Source organism: Topomyia yanbarensis, chromosome 2, assembly GCF_030247195.1.
Source record: "Topomyia yanbarensis strain Yona2022 chromosome 2, ASM3024719v1, whole genome shotgun sequence".
Lineage (NCBI taxonomy): Eukaryota > Metazoa > Arthropoda > Insecta > Diptera > Culicidae > Topomyia > Topomyia yanbarensis.
In genome coordinates, this window is record NC_080671.1 from 201,949,312 (window position 1) to 201,967,823 (window position 18,512).

An 18,512-nucleotide genomic window follows, 5' to 3' on the forward strand; every position below is an offset into this window, starting at 1 on the left:
AACCGTCCTCTTTTGTGGATTCCTAGACATCGTAATGTTTATGGTCAAAACAATCCTGTGGATAGATGTTGCTACAAATTCAACGAAACTTCACAACTGTTTGGTTTTTAATGTCACAAAATCTAGTTATAAGTTAGCTATTAGGAATTTTGAAATAATTTAGATTTAGATGTTCTATTTTTTATGATCTGTGCCCTTTCTATTGAAGATAGGGACAAATAAATAAATAAAGAAAATAATGGTCACTTCCATATTGTTGTCCCAAAACCGCATTGTATTTTTAACAAAAGAACATAATATAGCAGAGCCTTGAAAAGGTTATTTATTCTTTCCATAACGCTCAAAAAATCAGAAAATCGGTTGAAAAATGACCGCAGAATTTTTTGTGGCGCCAAAAGTTCTGAAAATACTTTTTTTTTGCTATATCAAGATTTTGAGTGCATATTAAATTGAGCAAACGTAGTTTTGTGTTGTATTGGACCACAACTACATCGGATTTGAACTACAACAGTTCACTTGAAAAGTATATTCATTTTCTTAAATTTTGTAGCACCGTGTAATCAATCTGACATCGTCATGTAGACAGGCAACATCGAGCCTGAAACCGGCCGGCAAAACTTTTTAATTATTTTTATCGTTAGTATCAGGAATCAGAATATATTGGCTCAAATGGCACGTTTCCCGTACATAGTCGGGGATTTGTGCCTTGCCGTGTATTTTCATCATTTCCTGAGCGGAAGGAAAGGACAAGGAGTTGTGGGGAAGAAGAATTGGAAGGGTGGGAAAAATAACAGCACAAAACAAAAATAAACAACAGGTAAGTTAAACTCACAAGTAGTTCACCTTGGCTAAGGGCCTTGATTGCAGCCTGACTATCGGAGCAGAAGTTTATAACTCTGCCGGACAAACTCAGTTGAAGGGCCGATTGCACCCCGCACATAATCGCAAAGATTTCTGCTTGGAATACAGTACAGTATCTACCTAGTGAGTGAGATTGTTCCAATCTCATTTCACGACAGTAGACACCAGCACCAGCACGTCCCTCCATCAGAGAACCGTCAGTGTAACAGACCACTTGCGTTTGTTGTTGTCTTTCCATAAAGCCAGACAACCACTCTTCTCGAAAGGGAATCTTCACATGGAATGTCCTGTAAGGAAAACTACAAGTAAGTGTAATATCGCTGGGAGCAAGAATATCTTCACCCCATGTAACCATTTGTGACCACAATCGTGTATGACTGGTAGCAAGATCAACATGATTACTGTTCCAAAGCCCAGTAACCTGCAGTCTGTATGCACATGATAGTGCTTCTTGTTTGAGGTGTATGTGTAATGGTTTGATATTTAGAAGTGCCTCAAGAGCAGCAGTCGGAGTCGTGGTGAAAGCACCAGTCAACGCCATGAGCGCCATTCTTTGCAGATGGTTTAGCTTTGACTGGACTGTCACCACCTCTCCCTTCTGCCACCACACAAGGCATCCGTATGACAGTATTGGACGTACAATTGTCGTGTAAATCCAATAGATGTATTTAGGTTTGAGACCCCAGGTCTTACCAAAAGTTCGTCTGCACTGCCCGAAGGCCATGCACGCTTTCTTGACTCTGAACTCAATGTGAGCAGACCAATTCAGTTTGGAATCCAATATGACTCCAACGTATTTGACTTGATCTGCACACATTAGCTCAGAATCAAAGAACTGCAAGGGACGAACCCCGGTTGTTGTTCGCTTCTTCGTGAAAAGAACCATTGAAGTTTTGCTTGGGTTAACTGATAGTTTAACTTATCGACACCACTGTTCGACCGCTCTTAATGCCTGTTGCATTATGTCAAAGATTGTTCCGATGCAAAATCCAGTAATTAGTATTTGGTAATCGTCAGCGAACCCGTAGGTTGGAAATCCAAGCTCATTGAGTTTCTTCAACAAGCCGTCAGCTACTAAGTTCCATAACAAAGGTGACAGAACGCCGCCCTGAGGACAACCGCAAATACTCAACTTCCGTATCTCAGCCTGTCGCAGTGACGAGCAAAGTATGCGGTTACTAAGCATTGCGTTTATCCAACCCGAGATATATGCAGGTATCCCATGACCACGCGTCGCTTCCAGAATAGACTGGAAGGACACATTGTCAAAAGCACCCTCAATATCTAGGAATACGCCTAAGCTAGATTGCTTGAGCGAGAAGGCTTTCTCAATGTTGTAAACAACATCGTGAAGCAGAGTGATCGTGGATCTCCCACACTGATATGCATGTTGCATTTTGTGCAGTGGATATTCAACAAAACTAACGTTCCTGATGTGATGATCGATTATCCGTTCCAAAGCTTTCAGAAGAAAAGAACTTAAGCTGATAGGCCTAAAACTCTTGGCTCCTTCATAGCTTGAGCGCCCCCCTTTGGGAATAAATCTAACAGTTATTTCTCGCCATGCTTTCGGGATATACCCGGTAGCAAGACTGGAAAGCAAAATCTTTTTCAAGACATGTTTAAGAATATCAAATCCCTTTTTCAGTAGCACGGGAAGTATTCCATCTTTTCCGGGTGATTTGCATGGAGCAAAGCTGTCAACTGTCCACTTGATCGATTCAGTGGAAACCAATGTGCGTGCTAACGCCCACGAGTCCAAATCACCAGAATGACATCTGTGAACAGTGTTCAACTCCGGATCGATACAACCTGGAAAGTGTGTGTCGAAGAGACAATTAAGAACATCTTTTTCGTCCGTCACATAAACACCATCTCTGGTTTTTAAGGAGTTCATCTGAAAATCATTCGATTTGGAGAGAATTTTATTTAAGCTGCTAGCCTCGTTCAGACTAGAGACATTAGTGCATAGGCTTTGCCAGCCAGCCCGTTCTGCAGATCTAAGACATTTCTTATATGCACTACAAGCTGACCAGAAAGCCCTGGAGTCATCACGCTGACGCCGGTTCCAAGCTCTTCTCATAACTTTCTTCATTCTTTCATGCTCAGCCCTCCACCAAGGGGTTCCTCTAGTCGATTTAATAGTACGAAGTGGACAAGCTTCTTCGTTGGATGCTAATATGAATGAGTTTGTCGTATCCACGACGTCATCTAAGTCGACTAGTTGACTAATTGTTGGAAAATATCCATGAAATTTAGTCGCCAAGTTTTCCAAAAAGAGGTCCCAGTTTGTAGATTTAGGATTACGATATGTCATAACATTGAAGGTGACATCAAAATGGTCGAAAAATATATATATATGATCGGATAGAGACGGTTCAGTTTCATTTGGAACCTGCCAATTTCCCAGCTCATGCAAAATTCTATCAGAGCAAAGTGTTATGTCTAACACCTCCTCCCTCCCAGAACTCGCAAAAGTTGGTCGGTTTCCCACATTCAGAATATTGAGATTTGTACTACTCATGCACTCCATCAGTTCAGAGACTCTCACATTGATGTCTGAGCTGCCCCAAATGATGTGATGAGCATTCGCATCCCTCCCGATAATGAGCGGAAACCCATTTCTGCTACAATATGATACAACGCTTTTGAAATCATCAGAAGGAGATGACGTTATGCGGTAGGTATGCTGAACAATATATATATTTTGTCTACGTTTCCGACAGTCAGTGTAAATGTGACAACACAGATATCGCGAGTTGTGAGCTCCGATATGAGACACGCGCCAATAGCTTTATTTACAAGAATGCAAGCACGAGGCATTTCACGTGGGTTAGTCATGCCTGTCTTGTTGTAAGCAATGAAGGCAGTGTTAAGTAACTTTCCAAAATAGAAGTTTCCTTTATGGAAATACGGTTCTTGAACCAATGCTATGGAAGCTTTACCTTCCTGCATATGTCGAGATAAATTCATAGTTGCTGTACGTTTATGTTGGAGATTGATTTGTGCTATTCTAACCATTGTTGATTAGAGAACTGTACATTTCATCTCCAACATAAATTGCACAACAACTAGAGGACAGTAAGCGAGTTGGGATGTTAACGCATATAGCGATCCATATTAGGTTTAAATGGGACACGATCATCTGATTCCCACGATTTGCGAAGAAAATAATGGTCCACTGTGTAAGAGATTCGCATAACACAGTAAGGGCAAAACCCAAAATGCTCCGTGCGCGACTGGCATATTTTAGACCCTCCAGTCATCAAGTCCTCGGCACGGAACCACACCTTGACTTAGAGTCTCCTACTTTCAGTCGCCTCCTACGACATGGGATCAGGACCGCAGTGGCTTAATTCTTGGCCGGATATCACACGGCCTCTGGGCAGGTTCATCTGTACACATCGAAATTTGATATTCGAAATTCAACAAAACTTCACCGAACTACCATCAGCCTAGAGTCTCAGCAAGCCCCCAGCCAACAAAAATTCGGCAAAATTAAGCGGATCATCGGTGAAAAAAAACTTCGGTGCGTAGAGTGAACGTTCCACTGCGTAATGCAGCATACTGGGAAGTTCGTCCAACTCTTCCCAGGCTCCGTTCGCCATTGAGAATATTTTAAACCCCCTCAACAATTTTATCCATAGCACGGGTCGCAAAACACTATGGAATTGGGGTTCTCTGTTTGGTGGATTTTTACCACTGGAACAGGTAGTCCGTAGTGTAATTCTTAGCCGGTTGAAACAACCACTACCGACACTACACGGCTTATCTAGGCTGATCGGTGAAAGAAGCTGACATTGAAGGACATCTTCCATATTTAGATGGGCGAACAGCCGTCGTCAAGATTATGAGTGCATATTAAATTGATCAAACGTAGTTTTGTGTTGTATTTGACCAGAACTACAACCTTTAACAGTTCACTTGAAAAGTATATTCATGTAGACAGGCAACATCGAGCCTGAAACCGGCCGGCAAAACTTTTTAATTATTTTTATCGTTAGTAAGGCCAATAAGTGTTGTGTCCTGTCTCGCGACGCGTTTTTGTGATCCTAGTTTGAGAAATTTGACATACAATACAACAAAAGTTGGCAGTGAAGATTCGTTGTTGTGGCACATACATGTATGATACAATCGCTCTTCTTCGTTCTCTTCCCACACGCTCAGTGGCGGATCCAGGGAGAGGATCCTGGGGGTCCGGACCTTTTCCGATTTTTTTACTTGTTGAGAAAATTTAAATTAGTTTCAATTTTATATTGGTTTCGAACTCGCAAATCTTTCCAAACCAAATTTGACTAAAAAAATACATTCATTAAATAAGATTATTACGTATCACGAATTGTACAATGCTAATTTTCAAGTCGAAATTCCACAATTTCTGAATTTTTTTTCTTGATCCGCCCCTGCACACACTATTGAATTTGTTCAACTGTCAGAAAGCATGCTCTAATGTCGGTTGATGAGCTACCGACTGAACGAAACACAGAAAAGAACCGCCACTGCGATGGATGAAGATTTGTGCGGAAGTTGCAGGAAACCGTGAATACAGAGGTCTAGACTGAAATTGAAAATAAATCACACTAATTTGATAATTGAAGTGCAATTATTCAAATCGCTTAATCGGCTGATCGCAGAACTAATACCAATGGTCGCATTGATTTTTAATAGTGTCAGAAAATCTTTTGGAAGAATTTTTGACTTCTCCTTTCAACCTATTCGTTTCGTGCTACCAGAACAGTTGCGACTCGTGGCAGGAAGCGGACAAGTTGAGCACATGATAGCGAAGAAACGAAAAATAACGACTGTATAATCGAAGATAATTACACATAAATTTCAGTTGCGCCTGACGTTACTCTCGTCTTGCGAGTGATTAATGTTTTAAGCAGTATCTCAGTTGGCTGTGCGCATCGGGAATCGTCCAGGCAGGCGAGATGTGTATGCGGCGATTCGGCGCACCACTTGTACGCCTTGTAAAATATAGTATGTGATTCCATCAGCATGACGGTAAGCAGCGGAACGAAGAGGAAACTCAAAACCAGGAAAATTTATTGTTTCTGAAGTCTCATTTAGTTTTATTCGTTTTATCGAGGGCTGGTAACCTTAGCAAAAAAGACAGACGACGACACATGGTTCTGAGGGACTCGTCCAGTAACATAACTAAGAGTAAGCGAGAACAAGCACTGTTCTTGGAGCGCAGTGAGCATAAGACAAACCGGATAGCTGCGTGAGGAACAAATGTGCGAAGCGGAAACACCAACAGACACAGGCGGAATTTATTCTGACATCATGACAAACAACATTGGACAACAGCGAGGCACTTCACACGGTACTGGTGCTAATTGAAAGACTGAGTAATTAACTTATAAATAACGAAAACGTTTGGTTATTCAGTTTTAACTTTTTGTTACAAAATCATTTATTTATTCTTGTCTGTATCTTTTCGTACATCTTAGGATAATTAATAATTTTTGCGGCTTGTTACTTTAATTCTTATATCTTTCCCCTCTCTTGAATCTTAATTTTGACTGTACAACTTGTTTATAACTGCAAAATGAAATTACTAAACTTTACAGAAATCCATCTTCGCGTGGACTGTTTCACTACATCTTTTGAACAAAATAAACAAAATATTTAGTTGAAAAAAAAATATCCTTGCATACCGAAACGTAATTTTCTGTAAAAAATAAATAAACTTTTAATTTACTGAACAGTTTAACTTAAAAAATTCGAATCGAAAGTAAAGTGAGAGATTACCGTGCTGCCTATATACGAATCTAAGTCAATAGCACAAAATGCGTCGGTATATCCTAAATGCGTCAGACAATTTATTCCGTATTCCCTATGACGCTGCAGATTTAACATGAAACCATGGCTTGAAACTAGTTTGAAGAATGATTTCTGTTTGTTTTTATTTGGTTTGGCTTCGTTTTAGAGAAAGATGAATTGTAGAAAATCTTGAAACTAGTTTTACAGCCACGATTTGGTATACACATTTTCGACTACCACTAGTCTGCTAGAACCGGGATCAATCCTTCTAATTATTCCTTTTTGCGATAGAATAAGGTTAATATCACAGATTTATAGAAAATAACACCACGGCACTCCGACTGGAAAGAGATGTTTTACTGATGAACGGCTGCTCCCATCCGTTGACTGTACAAGGCGGCGGCATACGGCGAATAGTATTGACCGAACGCGGCTGGGTTAAACGCTGCTCCGTAAGGTGACCCAGGAAGGCCTGCCGGAATTGCTCCAGGTTTAGCGTAGGGATGATACCTGGCAGCAGACAGCGGACTAAGCGGAGGATTTGGGTAACCTCGGTGCATAGATGATGGTGGAAAGATTCCGCTTAATGGCATCAACTGTTGCTGAAGAGCTAGTGCCGCCGGATCAGATAAATTGGCGGTGTGCGTACGAAGATGAGACAACAGCTCATCAGTAGTGTTGAAACGTTTTCCGCAATACGAATCTCCCATGACCCAGTTGCACATATACGGACGGCCGGGTTGCGTCGCTGCTGGTGAATATGGATAACCTGGTGGCAATGTACCCATAGCCATGGCTAGACTGTACTTTTGGTGATCACATTGAGTACAACCAGCTGGACACTGACCACCCATCATCATCTGATGGTTATGCGCCGAGAACTGACATCCGGTACAATAAGGGTCTTTGCATATGGGAACCAGGGTTTCACCTCCAGAAGGAGTTTTAACACGAGTGTAACTGAGGTAAGGGTTTGCACCGGCAGCAGCAGCTGCTGCTGCTGCTCCGGGATATGCGGCCGCCAGCATAGCAGCATGATGATGGCTGAAGGCTCCGGCAAACGGTGGTCGAAACGCAGGATTGGTGTGATCAATTCCCGACGGTGATGGCATTCCCGTCATAGGATTGATACCATAAGCGCCGGGTTTGTATCCTTGCATGTCTTTAGCACCTTGAAACATTTCCGCTCCTGAACGTACAATCGGACTGGAAGCAGTTTTGTCACGATCACTCGGTGAACTGGTTTTTCTACTGCTCCCTTCCGGTGTACTCTTTCCATTGTCACTAACTTCATTACTCTTCATGTGTACACTTCCTGAGCGACCAGGAGATTCCGCACTACCACGGGACGAAGTGCGTACATCTTTCTTAATTTCATTATTATTAATATGATTCACACTATTATTGTTTAACACATCACTTCCACTACTCATCTTTGATGATGGACGATCTTCATTCTTCACTTTCGTTGTTAGCACATTCATTTCATAAGGTTTGAAAGCTAACTTGATCTCCGGAGATGAATCCGATTTTTCGGTTTTCACCGACGGGGACCGCGAACTAGATGAATTCATGCCGTTTTCCATCGAGGCTGCCGAAGATGCTGACGACGACGACGATTTTTTGGTTTTCTCCGACGGTGAAACAAGAGACTTTACAGTTATATTTCCTGAATCTGCTCCAATTTGGCTACAAGTTTGCGCCAACAACGCCAATGGACTTTTCTTGGAATCCAACTGTAATGCGAGATAGGAAAAGATATTATTTGATTTGTCACAGAAAACGTTTTTTTGTCTGTTTATTTGTTAATGCTTTTGCAATGAAACCTACCGACGTCGGCAGCGGCGACATGTAATCTGGTTGAAGGTACTGGTTATTTCCAACTTGCAACATTGCTGCTCCGTCCAGTATCACCATTTGGGTGTGTAATCCAAAATTGTAGAAATCCAGCCCAAATGATATTTCTTTTCTTTTGTTTATTTTTTCAACTACTCTCTTCACGAGCTGTTATCCAGTTATTTTATTATCCTTTAATATCAAACAGCACCTTTGGATTCTTCTTCACACCACTGGGATTTACTCCCGAGTAACAACTTTGCCACTCCACTCAATTACTCAGCTAGTAACTTCCACCTTATCCACTCAATTTCTCCTCGTGTAGTACAGTAGTATCCCTTCTTCTCCACCATTCGGCGCACATGAAACATCTAAACTCTTCAATAAATCCAACGTTTTGGTGATCCGAGCTCCGAGAAAGAGCTGTTAACGGCCCGACAGACAAACTCAAACTGAAAACTGGATATCACGAAACGATTTATGGCCATAACGAGCGAATGCACATTTCCATCATGGTTTCCTTCTTGACTACAACGTCGGCCAATCGGAGCGCTACAAAGCATGCGCCCCTCTACTCGCACACCGTCAAACACCGAGAGAGGTGAGCTTTTCCATCTTACTCACTCTACCACCATGCTATGGTGCTTTCCATCCTTCTTCGACCTGCTGGGTTTTGCTTTCGGTTGATTTTACTTCCTTTATACATTAACTTTACACTTAATGGTGTAGAGAAAAAAATGCTATGTTGATTCACGATTCAGAGCATATGAGCATAGCAAGTGAGCGGAATTGAAAGAAAAAGAGCAGTTTACTCAAAATCTCTGGATTCAAAGCGGAAAACGTAAACATACACTGGTGTTGGTAAAGGGGAAATTCTGTGTTGGCAGAATTGATAATTGAATAGATTTGTCTCATTTTTTAAAATAATGTCAAAACAAAAAGACAACATTTTATATTTCAGTTCAATGTTCAATATTCAGTGTATTGTTTCAAGAACCAATTCACGTACTCCGACACTATAATTGTTGTGATCCTGCTACAATTACGATATTTTCATGTAATTATTATAAAAGTTTTATTTAGTATTTGTTCCAAGTAACACAAATCTGGCATCTCTGACCGCCTATGCGCACAACAGTTAATTACTCGCATACTCATCGTGCCTTTGTGTATATGTCAGATTTCCCTTGAAAGTGTTTCGCGTTGGGTAGTTTGTTTGTCTTCGGTTTGCCACCCAGGACGATGTTGCTGATGGGATCGTGAACCAAGTATGCCGCCACTACACTCAGCCGACGACGTTGCCGTCAACAATGATGATGTTCATGTTGATGGCAGTCAAATCGTTGCTTTTAGCTGACCGAACCGCAGTTGACGAGCTGCTCGCTCTTTTGATATGACACGACCGCTATACACTACACAGCATTCAACGGCCCGTTCCAACATTCGCGTTCTCTTACCACACCGCACCACAGCATCCATAGCGCAAACCGTAGCGCACAAAAGACGTGAGAAAACCACTTCTGGGGTAAACATCGGATCCGTCGGTTAGATTCAATGAAACAAGACAGCACATGACGCTGTTGGGTGGTGGCGGAACGCTAGTGAAGATCATAACTCAGACACCTCATTTTGTCTTTCTCTGTAAAGCTTACCGTTCCTTGCTCGCGGCGACTACTTGGGTTATGTTTTTTTCTTCTTCCACTGCCTTTCATATACTTCTCAAACGAAGATAAATGAGCGACTGAACAACCAACTGCGGGAAAATGAAGAAAAATCAACAAATTCCAAATGTCGTAGAATATAATAATCGCCGCCGGAACGAAAGGAAAATAAATGCATTAGTGCCAGGCAAAACATTTCAAATTTTGACACTGCGATAATAAATACCTACATGAAAAACTTCAGGCAATAACAAAAATCTCGACGTTTTCAGAGAATTGCGTTTTTGTTTTGTCACTGTTTTTTCCGCTTGTTTTTCTAAATTATAGGCAATTAGTGATGGTACTTCGGCGAAGGAATATGGTGAGGCGATACATTTTTTGTTTTGTTTCAGATGTTTTTTATTATGTAGTCACATATAAATAAGCAGCAGGTGGATCAAATATTAAATTGACATAATCCCCCCTCCCCATCACAAGTCCAGTTTAGCTGACCATCCGTTCAAATTTAATTATTAATTCAAATCAGTTCAAATTACAAATAGTAAAAAACCAAAGTATTAGAAGGTTAAAAATATATAAGTGGCGTAAAGAACTCTTGTAATGGCATTTAACCGTTATGTGTCCAACAAAAATATCTGGATGGATCTGGCTCTTGGTAATCCGGATTTTCCGGAGTAATGTTCCAGTACTAGGATATGATTTGTAAATTTTAATAATTCCCTAGCAATATGAGTATCAAAACTCTTCAAATTGTCTCGGAAGTCTGTTATTTATTGTTACGGGACCCTAAGGGAATTTGAAAAAATGGAATTGGAATGGAATAGCTACTCACGGCTTCACGGAAACGTTCTCCGGAATGTCGGTTCCAGGGTCAAATCACCAAATGGTTCCAAAACCACGAGATACAGCCTGCTGAAGCCATTCCAAGAATTTTGATACCCATATTGGCAGTATTCCATTGAAATGCACAAATAGTATCCCAGCACTGGAACACGCTTCCGACAATCCGGATTCCCGGGAACCGAATTAAGTAACCTGATTCATTTTTACCAAATCTAAAAGTGGATGAGTTCCTGAATCCAAAACACCTAAAAGTATCAAAATCGGTTTGAAATTACCTTAGTTATTGACATTTCAGTTTTGTGGGTACCCGGGTAGCCACGTCGGCATGTTACGTAGTTAAAAAATTCAGGAGCCCCTCCTCACTCCCCCTTACTATATCAACAATATTATTAACCCAAAAGGGAATTTCATTATATGATACCTATAAAGGTACCCAGGTACTGCGTCGGACACATAGCGGTTAATGAGCAAGACACTGGAAGGTGACGTAGGTACATTTTTCAATATTAAGAGCCATAGCACTCAAGGTAGAGCAAGGAGTTGAAGGATGATAGTTTTGAAACGCGTCAGATTAGCAAACTTATAGCCGTAAGCTCAAACGCGTACTAACTATATTTAAACCGGACTAACTTTTAAACCGGCCTAAACTATTTTGTAAGCTTTAACCCAACGATGCTGTCATTTATATGACAGCGTTCTGATCTGCGATACACGACAATGTTAAAAAACAACAAATTCATGTTAAGAAAATGAGTAAATTAAACAACATGGAGAATTGTTTTTCATTCCGATATTTTCTTGCAGTAAAATAGCTTTTCTTCGTCATATGTCTCGTTCCATAGCGTGTGAGAACAATTTTGTCACCATGTAATTGAAATGTTTCTGAACTTAAAACTTTAACTTGGTGGATAGTTTATAGTTGGCCGATAATGTACAGCTTTTTGTAGTGACATAATATTTAATGCACAAAAGAAAATAAGTTTGAAGTGGTTGAACAAAAGAGATTATAACTACTAGAGGGAGCAAAGCGCTACTGTCTCCATGTATTCACGGACTGAAACATGGGGTCTCGCTCTAGCATATTGTATCCCATTATTTTGACAGGTTTAAACCCGGGCAATATGTGTAAAACTAATGGGCCTAGCATATGTAAGAGCGAGATGATAAATTTTCAATGTTAACAGCGACATGCGACCTCTAGTAGTTATAATCCCTTTGGGTTGAACCATCGTTTGTAACTGGTGCCATGATAGTTATTTTAAACTTTGATTAAAAAATTGGTTGAAATATTTCAATTTGAATTCAAAATTAACTGTGAATATCATTATAACTGAACACGATACCTGTCGACACGGGGGGAGAATATTTATATTCGTTTCAAGCTAATTTTCACAAGTTTGGAATAAATATCAATTACAAATAAAGGTTGGATCACACTCCGCGAATTAAAATTGTGCAAGTTTTTTTTTCAGCGAAGCTTAAATAAAAAGTAAACAAAGGTCAAACAAAAAAATAAACTTTGACAGAATGATCACAAGTGTTATATTTCATATTGTTGATTGCATATTTCTGTAATGCATCAATGCAGATTGGAACGATTTTATTTGCTAACAACGATTCTACGATTTTATAAATAAACAGAAATGAAAGTTTTGAGCATCCTAGTAATATATTTTTACGAACGCCGTTGCGTTCGCAATCAATTATAAAATATTTTTATTTGGATGTTTTATGTGAGTTTATTCATATAGGAAAAATGCGTATATTTAAAATCTTTTATTTAATATTTGCTTAGGGTATTTATAGAGTTACTTTGTAAGCAGTTAACATTCTGATTCAATTTGTGAACTGGTAGTGAAAATAAGGAAATTTATAAAATAGTGCATTTTACGATCTACATCCGATTGTCATTTATTTGGATCTATCCAATGAAAAATAAACTTTTTTTCGTTATTCACTTTCTTTAATGTGACATACGACAGATATATGGGTAATAAGTCGTGATAACATGTTATTGATTTATATTAAGGAATAAAATAATCCCACTTATTCTCACAGCGATATGTAAAAAAAAGAATCAAAACAATTCTTATTGCAGTTTTGATTCGAACTCGCAAAAAAAACTTTGATCTGAATATGAGATAATCGATTCGATTTATCCAAATGCTCTCCTGTAACTCTTCGATGAGCAATTGGAATCAAGCGTGTAGAGAGATGGACAGAACAGAGAAATCAAAAGTACAGGTAAATATAGTTCGACGGTGATTGTCTTTCCTACCTGTTAAAACTGGCTTATTTATTGCCATTTTTATTGCGAGCAAAGAGAGTCATATTCATCCAGAAGAAAGCCGAAAAGAGGATTGAAAATAACGAAGTATGCGCAAAAGGAGCATGTGATATTTTTGTCTTTTTCCGGTAACATGATGCTGCCATTTGCATTACTGCGTTCCGATCGGCAGTACACGGCAATGTTAAAAACCGTACAATGAGGGTAAAAGAAAATTCACTGTTTATGCCATTTAATAGTCTGACGTATTTATATTTAGTTAAAATAATTTTGGAATCCTTGATTTAGCTTAAACAAAGTAACATTAGAATTATTTAAGATTCAAGTGGCTAATACTACGTTCACACAACAAGTAAAAACGTGTTTTAACGCTATCTCGATGACATTTTTCTTGTTGCTAATTATTATAACATGTTTTAACTCTGTAGTGTGAACATGGTATACAACGTTATTTCACTATTTTGCTAATAATGGTGCATACTATCGTGAACGTTATAAAGTTGTATTGTTAGTCTTTAGCCACTCCAAGGATAGAAAAAGCTTCACTAACATTATATTTAGTAGTCAGACAGTTCAGCCAAATCTGACTATTTCAAATTAAATCAAATGCTTAAGAACAATAATGGAAGCTTACCTTTTTGGGAAACGTTTGTATTAGTTGCTGTTCTGCTGCACATGAAAAAGCCAAAAACAATTATTTATTTGCTTCAGATAATTATGTGGCCATTGGAAAAGAAATCTGACATTTTAGCCTGGTGGGGCTTATTATACCATCCTACCCAACTACTCCACTAACCATGAATATAGAATTTGGCAGACCTAATTTGCTGAAAATTAAGTAATTCAAATTATCAGCACGATTACCTAATCAATCCTGAAATACCAAAAGTTCAGTAATTGAGCTGAGAATTTGACAACTTCAAAAACTGATTTTCAACGAAGTAAATCTGTCAAATGGGTTAAATCCAAATTGCTGAGCTTTCAACATCTTGGATTGCTAAAACGTTCAATTCAACGAGATTTTGCGACGTTGTGCGAAAATTGAGAAAACTTCAAATCCCGGTTACAAAATAATAAATTACAATTAATTATTTCCTATAGTCTGCAATCTGTCTGATAATCAATTGACAGATATAACTTAACCCTTGAATGCGCAATGTTGTTTTAAAACAACATTGCGAAAACCATCTTAAAATTTTCAGAGTAACGTAGTAATGCTGAGAAACAATTTTCAGAAAATTTGAAAAAAATTGCTTTGCGCCTTTAAGGGTTAACAAATTGAACCTGACACTTGATGCAGACAGTGAATCTTCAGGAGGCACCTCGACAAAATGCGGTGTAAACCGTAACTCAAAATTTCCTGGACCAATCGTACTGAATTTTGCACAGTTTTTCTTCTTTACATCATTGCCCAGATAACTACAAAAGGTTTTCGCAAAATGCTTGATATTCTTATTTTTTCAATAGCATTTTCATCATTTTTTAGCATTAATCGGACTTTGGCTTCAAAGGGCTACGAAAAGTTCGAAAATCAACCAAGAAATAAAAGCTCCATTAGTTACTTGTGGAGTGATGTTAAAAACAACTATGCAAATGTATCAACGATTGGTCCAGCAGATTTTGAGTTATGGTGTACACCGCAAAACCAGTTTTCGACGTGGCACCTGACTGAATAGATAAATAATCTTTGCATCGAAAAAAAGATTAAGGAATCCAATTTTTTGCCGATAATACTTTACACAACCCCCTTAAGTTCCGATTTAGGCGATTCTTCCACATTCGACTTTTTGTGTCATTTTTTCAAGTCATTTGCCCAGTCTCAACTTTCACAACTTCTTTCAAACCCTGTGCATTTCTGTTCTATCAGATTGTTTGCCGTCATAGTGTTACTTAGGTTGTATGGCATGGCTTTATTTGAAATCTTTTATTTAATCTTAGTTTGGATTCTTTCGAAAGCAGTAAAAATATAAGAAAACATTCACTTGCTTATTGTGTTCTTTGTGAGAAGAGTAGAAGAAGTAGAAAAGGGTACACATTGTGATTATATATTCTTTTCTTTTCATCTAGTTAAACTAACTAAAAAAATGTGGGTAAATTAAACAGCTTCAGTCATTTTGATAGCCATAAGTAAACTAACAAACGAAAACAATTTTTATTTAATGCAGCTCTGCACCCAATTATAAAATTTCGTTCTACGGTCAGTTTCAAAATGATTCGACTTCTGCTAACCTGTAATATAACTCTTCGACATGGCATTTTCAAATGAGCGTGCAGCACCTTATGGATAGGACGATAAAAAATATCAAAAAAATGACATTTAAAACTCAATTATACCTGTTTTTCGTACGGGATAAAACTTGCTTACTTGCCCTCATATGGTTTGTGTGCAACATGGGCCATAATATTGCACATAAAGGTCGAAAAGTTGATTCAAATTATTGAGATGTATGCAAGAGGAATATGGCGCCCCTTTACCCTGTTTTCATTTGGCTTCAGGATGCAGCCATGTCTGCAATGACAGGTACTAACGTGTTAGACCGGACTAAACTCAGGCCTAAAATCAAAGATAGTACCGTGCGGCGGTTCCAAATAGCTTCAAGCTTACCGCTATTAAAGTTTTCCGGTGACTTCAACTTTTTGTCTTCTACCTCAGGAAGCCGCGTGCTGACCGGCGGGCTAATTTTTTTTATACTATTTCAGCCAAGAATAGAACCGCTGGGAACCTGTTTCCATGTTGTAAGAATAACGACTAACAACATGCTAGGAGTGCCTAGGTCAAGGTATTGATCCGTATCGAAGACTTAACCTGGAGGGACCATAAGTTTTTGCATCATAGCCTTTATTCATTCTATATTGTGTAAATCACTGATGTAAAGCATGAAGTCTAATTCCACACTAAGTAACAGCATGTATTAATATACCGGCTCTTCCACGCCAAGCTATAACTTTCAAAACTTTAGTTTAAAAACCACATTTAAAAAAGCTAACTTTCAAGCAGGATTTTTTTTAATTTGGCCTAAAATGAAGCTGTTGAATTACACAAAAAGTTTTTTGTGGGGCAAGCGATCTGTAGATGAGTCAAAATAAGCCAGTTTTTTTTATTAAATCTGCAACCGTCTACCGACAAATCTACATTGATGAATACCTCCTGTAACCCGTCAGGGTAACAATTTAGCACTGGGTGGAAATATACCCTTTTTTGTGTATACACTCCGTAGAGTGTATTGTTTACGTAAAATTATGCTCACCGCTGTTCGGTACCGTTCACATTTAGTTGTAAATTTTTGTTCATTTTCGCGTTTGTGAACGGTTTTATTCGTACAGATAGGTTAGATAATTTTTGTTTTATGTTTGTGAATTAGTAACATAGGGCTTAGGTAGGCTACCGCTCTCCTCTTGCAAAAATTTGTGTGTACTGGTTATGCTGCTCATCGTTGACAGCTGTGCGACAAGGCGGTTGGCGGTTTGTGATAGTCGAGTGCGGAAGGCGGCCATCGAGTTAGATAGTGACGGACCACAGCCAGGAACAGACGTCCCAAATTTGTTTCCTTTCTCCGGGACAGTTTTCCGCCACCGTAACTCAGTTCAGTGCGCGCGTGCGACGGCAAATTAAATCCGTCAATAGTGTCGGTGTGTGGTCCGGGCATTCGTAAACGCGGTGTCGATTCGCCATTAAGGGGTAAGCTAAACGTCAAGGAGTGTTTTCGCTACCCCGGCTAAACATTAAGGAATCGTATCACCGACCGTTCTCACTGTGGAGGATCAGTCGAACGAGCCTAGCTCTCCTCCACAGTTAATCGCCAAGGAGAACGAAGCAGGGCGGACAAAGGTTCCCCCTGGGAAGTGCACTGCGGTGACTTCCGGGATCGCTTGCGGCGAGCAAGTCGATCCGGCGATAATTCGCCAACGTCGCTAGGGAGGTTCCAACAAAGGAGCCAAGCTCACCTTCCTAGCTAAACGCCAAGGACCGCTGCCGGAGCAGCCAACGATCAAAGGAGAACGCGGCCGTTGTTGTCCCGGCCGGTCGGAAGAAACCGCCCTCCTTTCCGCCAGCAGTAGCAGATCACCAGCAGCAGCAGCAGCAGTTGAGAGTGGCGGGAATAAAAGTCGGTAAATTTTATAATTTATTGTTTGTTTACATTTTTTTTGTTGTGTTACGAAATCCGAAAGTCTTGGTAGAAGCACCTAGGCCGCCCTGAAAAGAAGGGTACGCCGGGCAAACAAGAACCCGAGTAGTGGGCAAAACCCTACTTACATTTGGCGCACAGCGCAAAACACACTAAAAAAAATATTTTCCTATTTTGGAAAATATTTTTTTCTTCCGGAGTGTGGGGTGCTTCTACTAAATCTAGGATTTTCGTAGAACAGTCGGTGAGGTTTCTTCCGCAATATTGTTCCGCGGTCGTATTATTTATTTATTTACATTTGTTGGCGTATTTTTTCGATTTTTTGTTTTTTTTCCTTTTTATTTTTGTCCGAATTTGTGGATTGCGTTGTTTGTGTTTGGTCTGCCGGACGAGTAGTTTGAAGGTTGTTGTCATTTATTCGGTTGCGGTGGCCAATCGCCTTGTATTCTCAATCCGGTTTGAGACATTTTTGGAGCAGCTTGATTTCCTGAAATTTTAAGGGAATCGTTAGTGGGCGAAAAATCAGAAATAATACCGTGTCAGTACTTACATGCTTTGTGTCTTGGTGATTTCTTCCAATATAGCGCAAGTTATGATGGCGTTGGAGAAATTCAACCAAGCGTGTGTGTTCATGCGCGTCGATCATTTACATTTCGATGAGCTGGATTTTGAGTTGCTATCTCGAAGCATTTTTATCTCTCCTGATTCGGATCTTTCGGGTGTCCAGCGGCAGCGGCGTCTTCGGGGAATTTTGTCGCATGAGCGGTCGTCTCGGAGGGAATTAGTTCGCAATTTCCGGGGTGACGTGGGTGAAGAAAAGGAGATCTGCCTTGGTAAATTACTAACAATCAAGGAAGATCTCCAGTACCGGTGCCCAAACAAGGAGATTTACCGAACACGGTTGCTTCATTTGGGGTCTAGGCTCCAGGTTATCCGAAATTATGCGGCAGGGGAGGTCAACCAGGATATTTCGGGGTTGCTGGAGGAAGTTCTAGCAGTTTATGCCAGTCATTTCAGTGACGAACAGGCAGTACTTCCTCCCGACAACCAAGAAGGGGAGGATGGAGAGATTTTGGGAGATTTGCTGAGTACAGACGTACCTGCAATTCCACAGGGATCCAATCCTTCCGA

At 39.8% G+C, this 18,512-nt stretch overlaps 1 protein-coding gene across 1 annotated transcript; it reads right to left on the reverse strand.

Moving 5' to 3' along the window:
• Positions 1-6,267: 6,267 nt before the first annotated feature.
• On the reverse strand, positions 6,268-8,925 carry LOC131682699 (zinc finger protein Noc). Its single transcript, XM_058964386.1, has 2 exons — positions 8,458-8,925; positions 6,268-8,363 (listed from the first exon to the last, which is right to left on the reverse strand). The coding sequence occupies exons 1-2, from the start codon at positions 8,542-8,544 to the stop codon at positions 6,984-6,986; spliced, it is 1,467 nt and encodes a 488-aa protein (XP_058820369.1). The 5' UTR covers positions 8,545-8,925; the 3' UTR covers positions 6,268-6,983.
• Positions 8,926-18,512: the final 9,587 nt, after the last annotated feature.

What these genes read in the sequence shown, in the direction of transcription:
- LOC131682699 (XM_058964386.1), bottom strand. Translation starts at nt 8,544, where the DNA reads ATGGTGATACTGGACGGAGCAGCAATGTTGCAAGTTGGAAATAACCAG. An exon ending in TGTCGCCGCTGCCGACGTCG is followed by an intron (nt 8,364 to 8,457) that starts GTAGGTTTCATT and finishes CTCGCATTACAG; the next exon opens with TTGGATTCCAAGAAAAGTCC.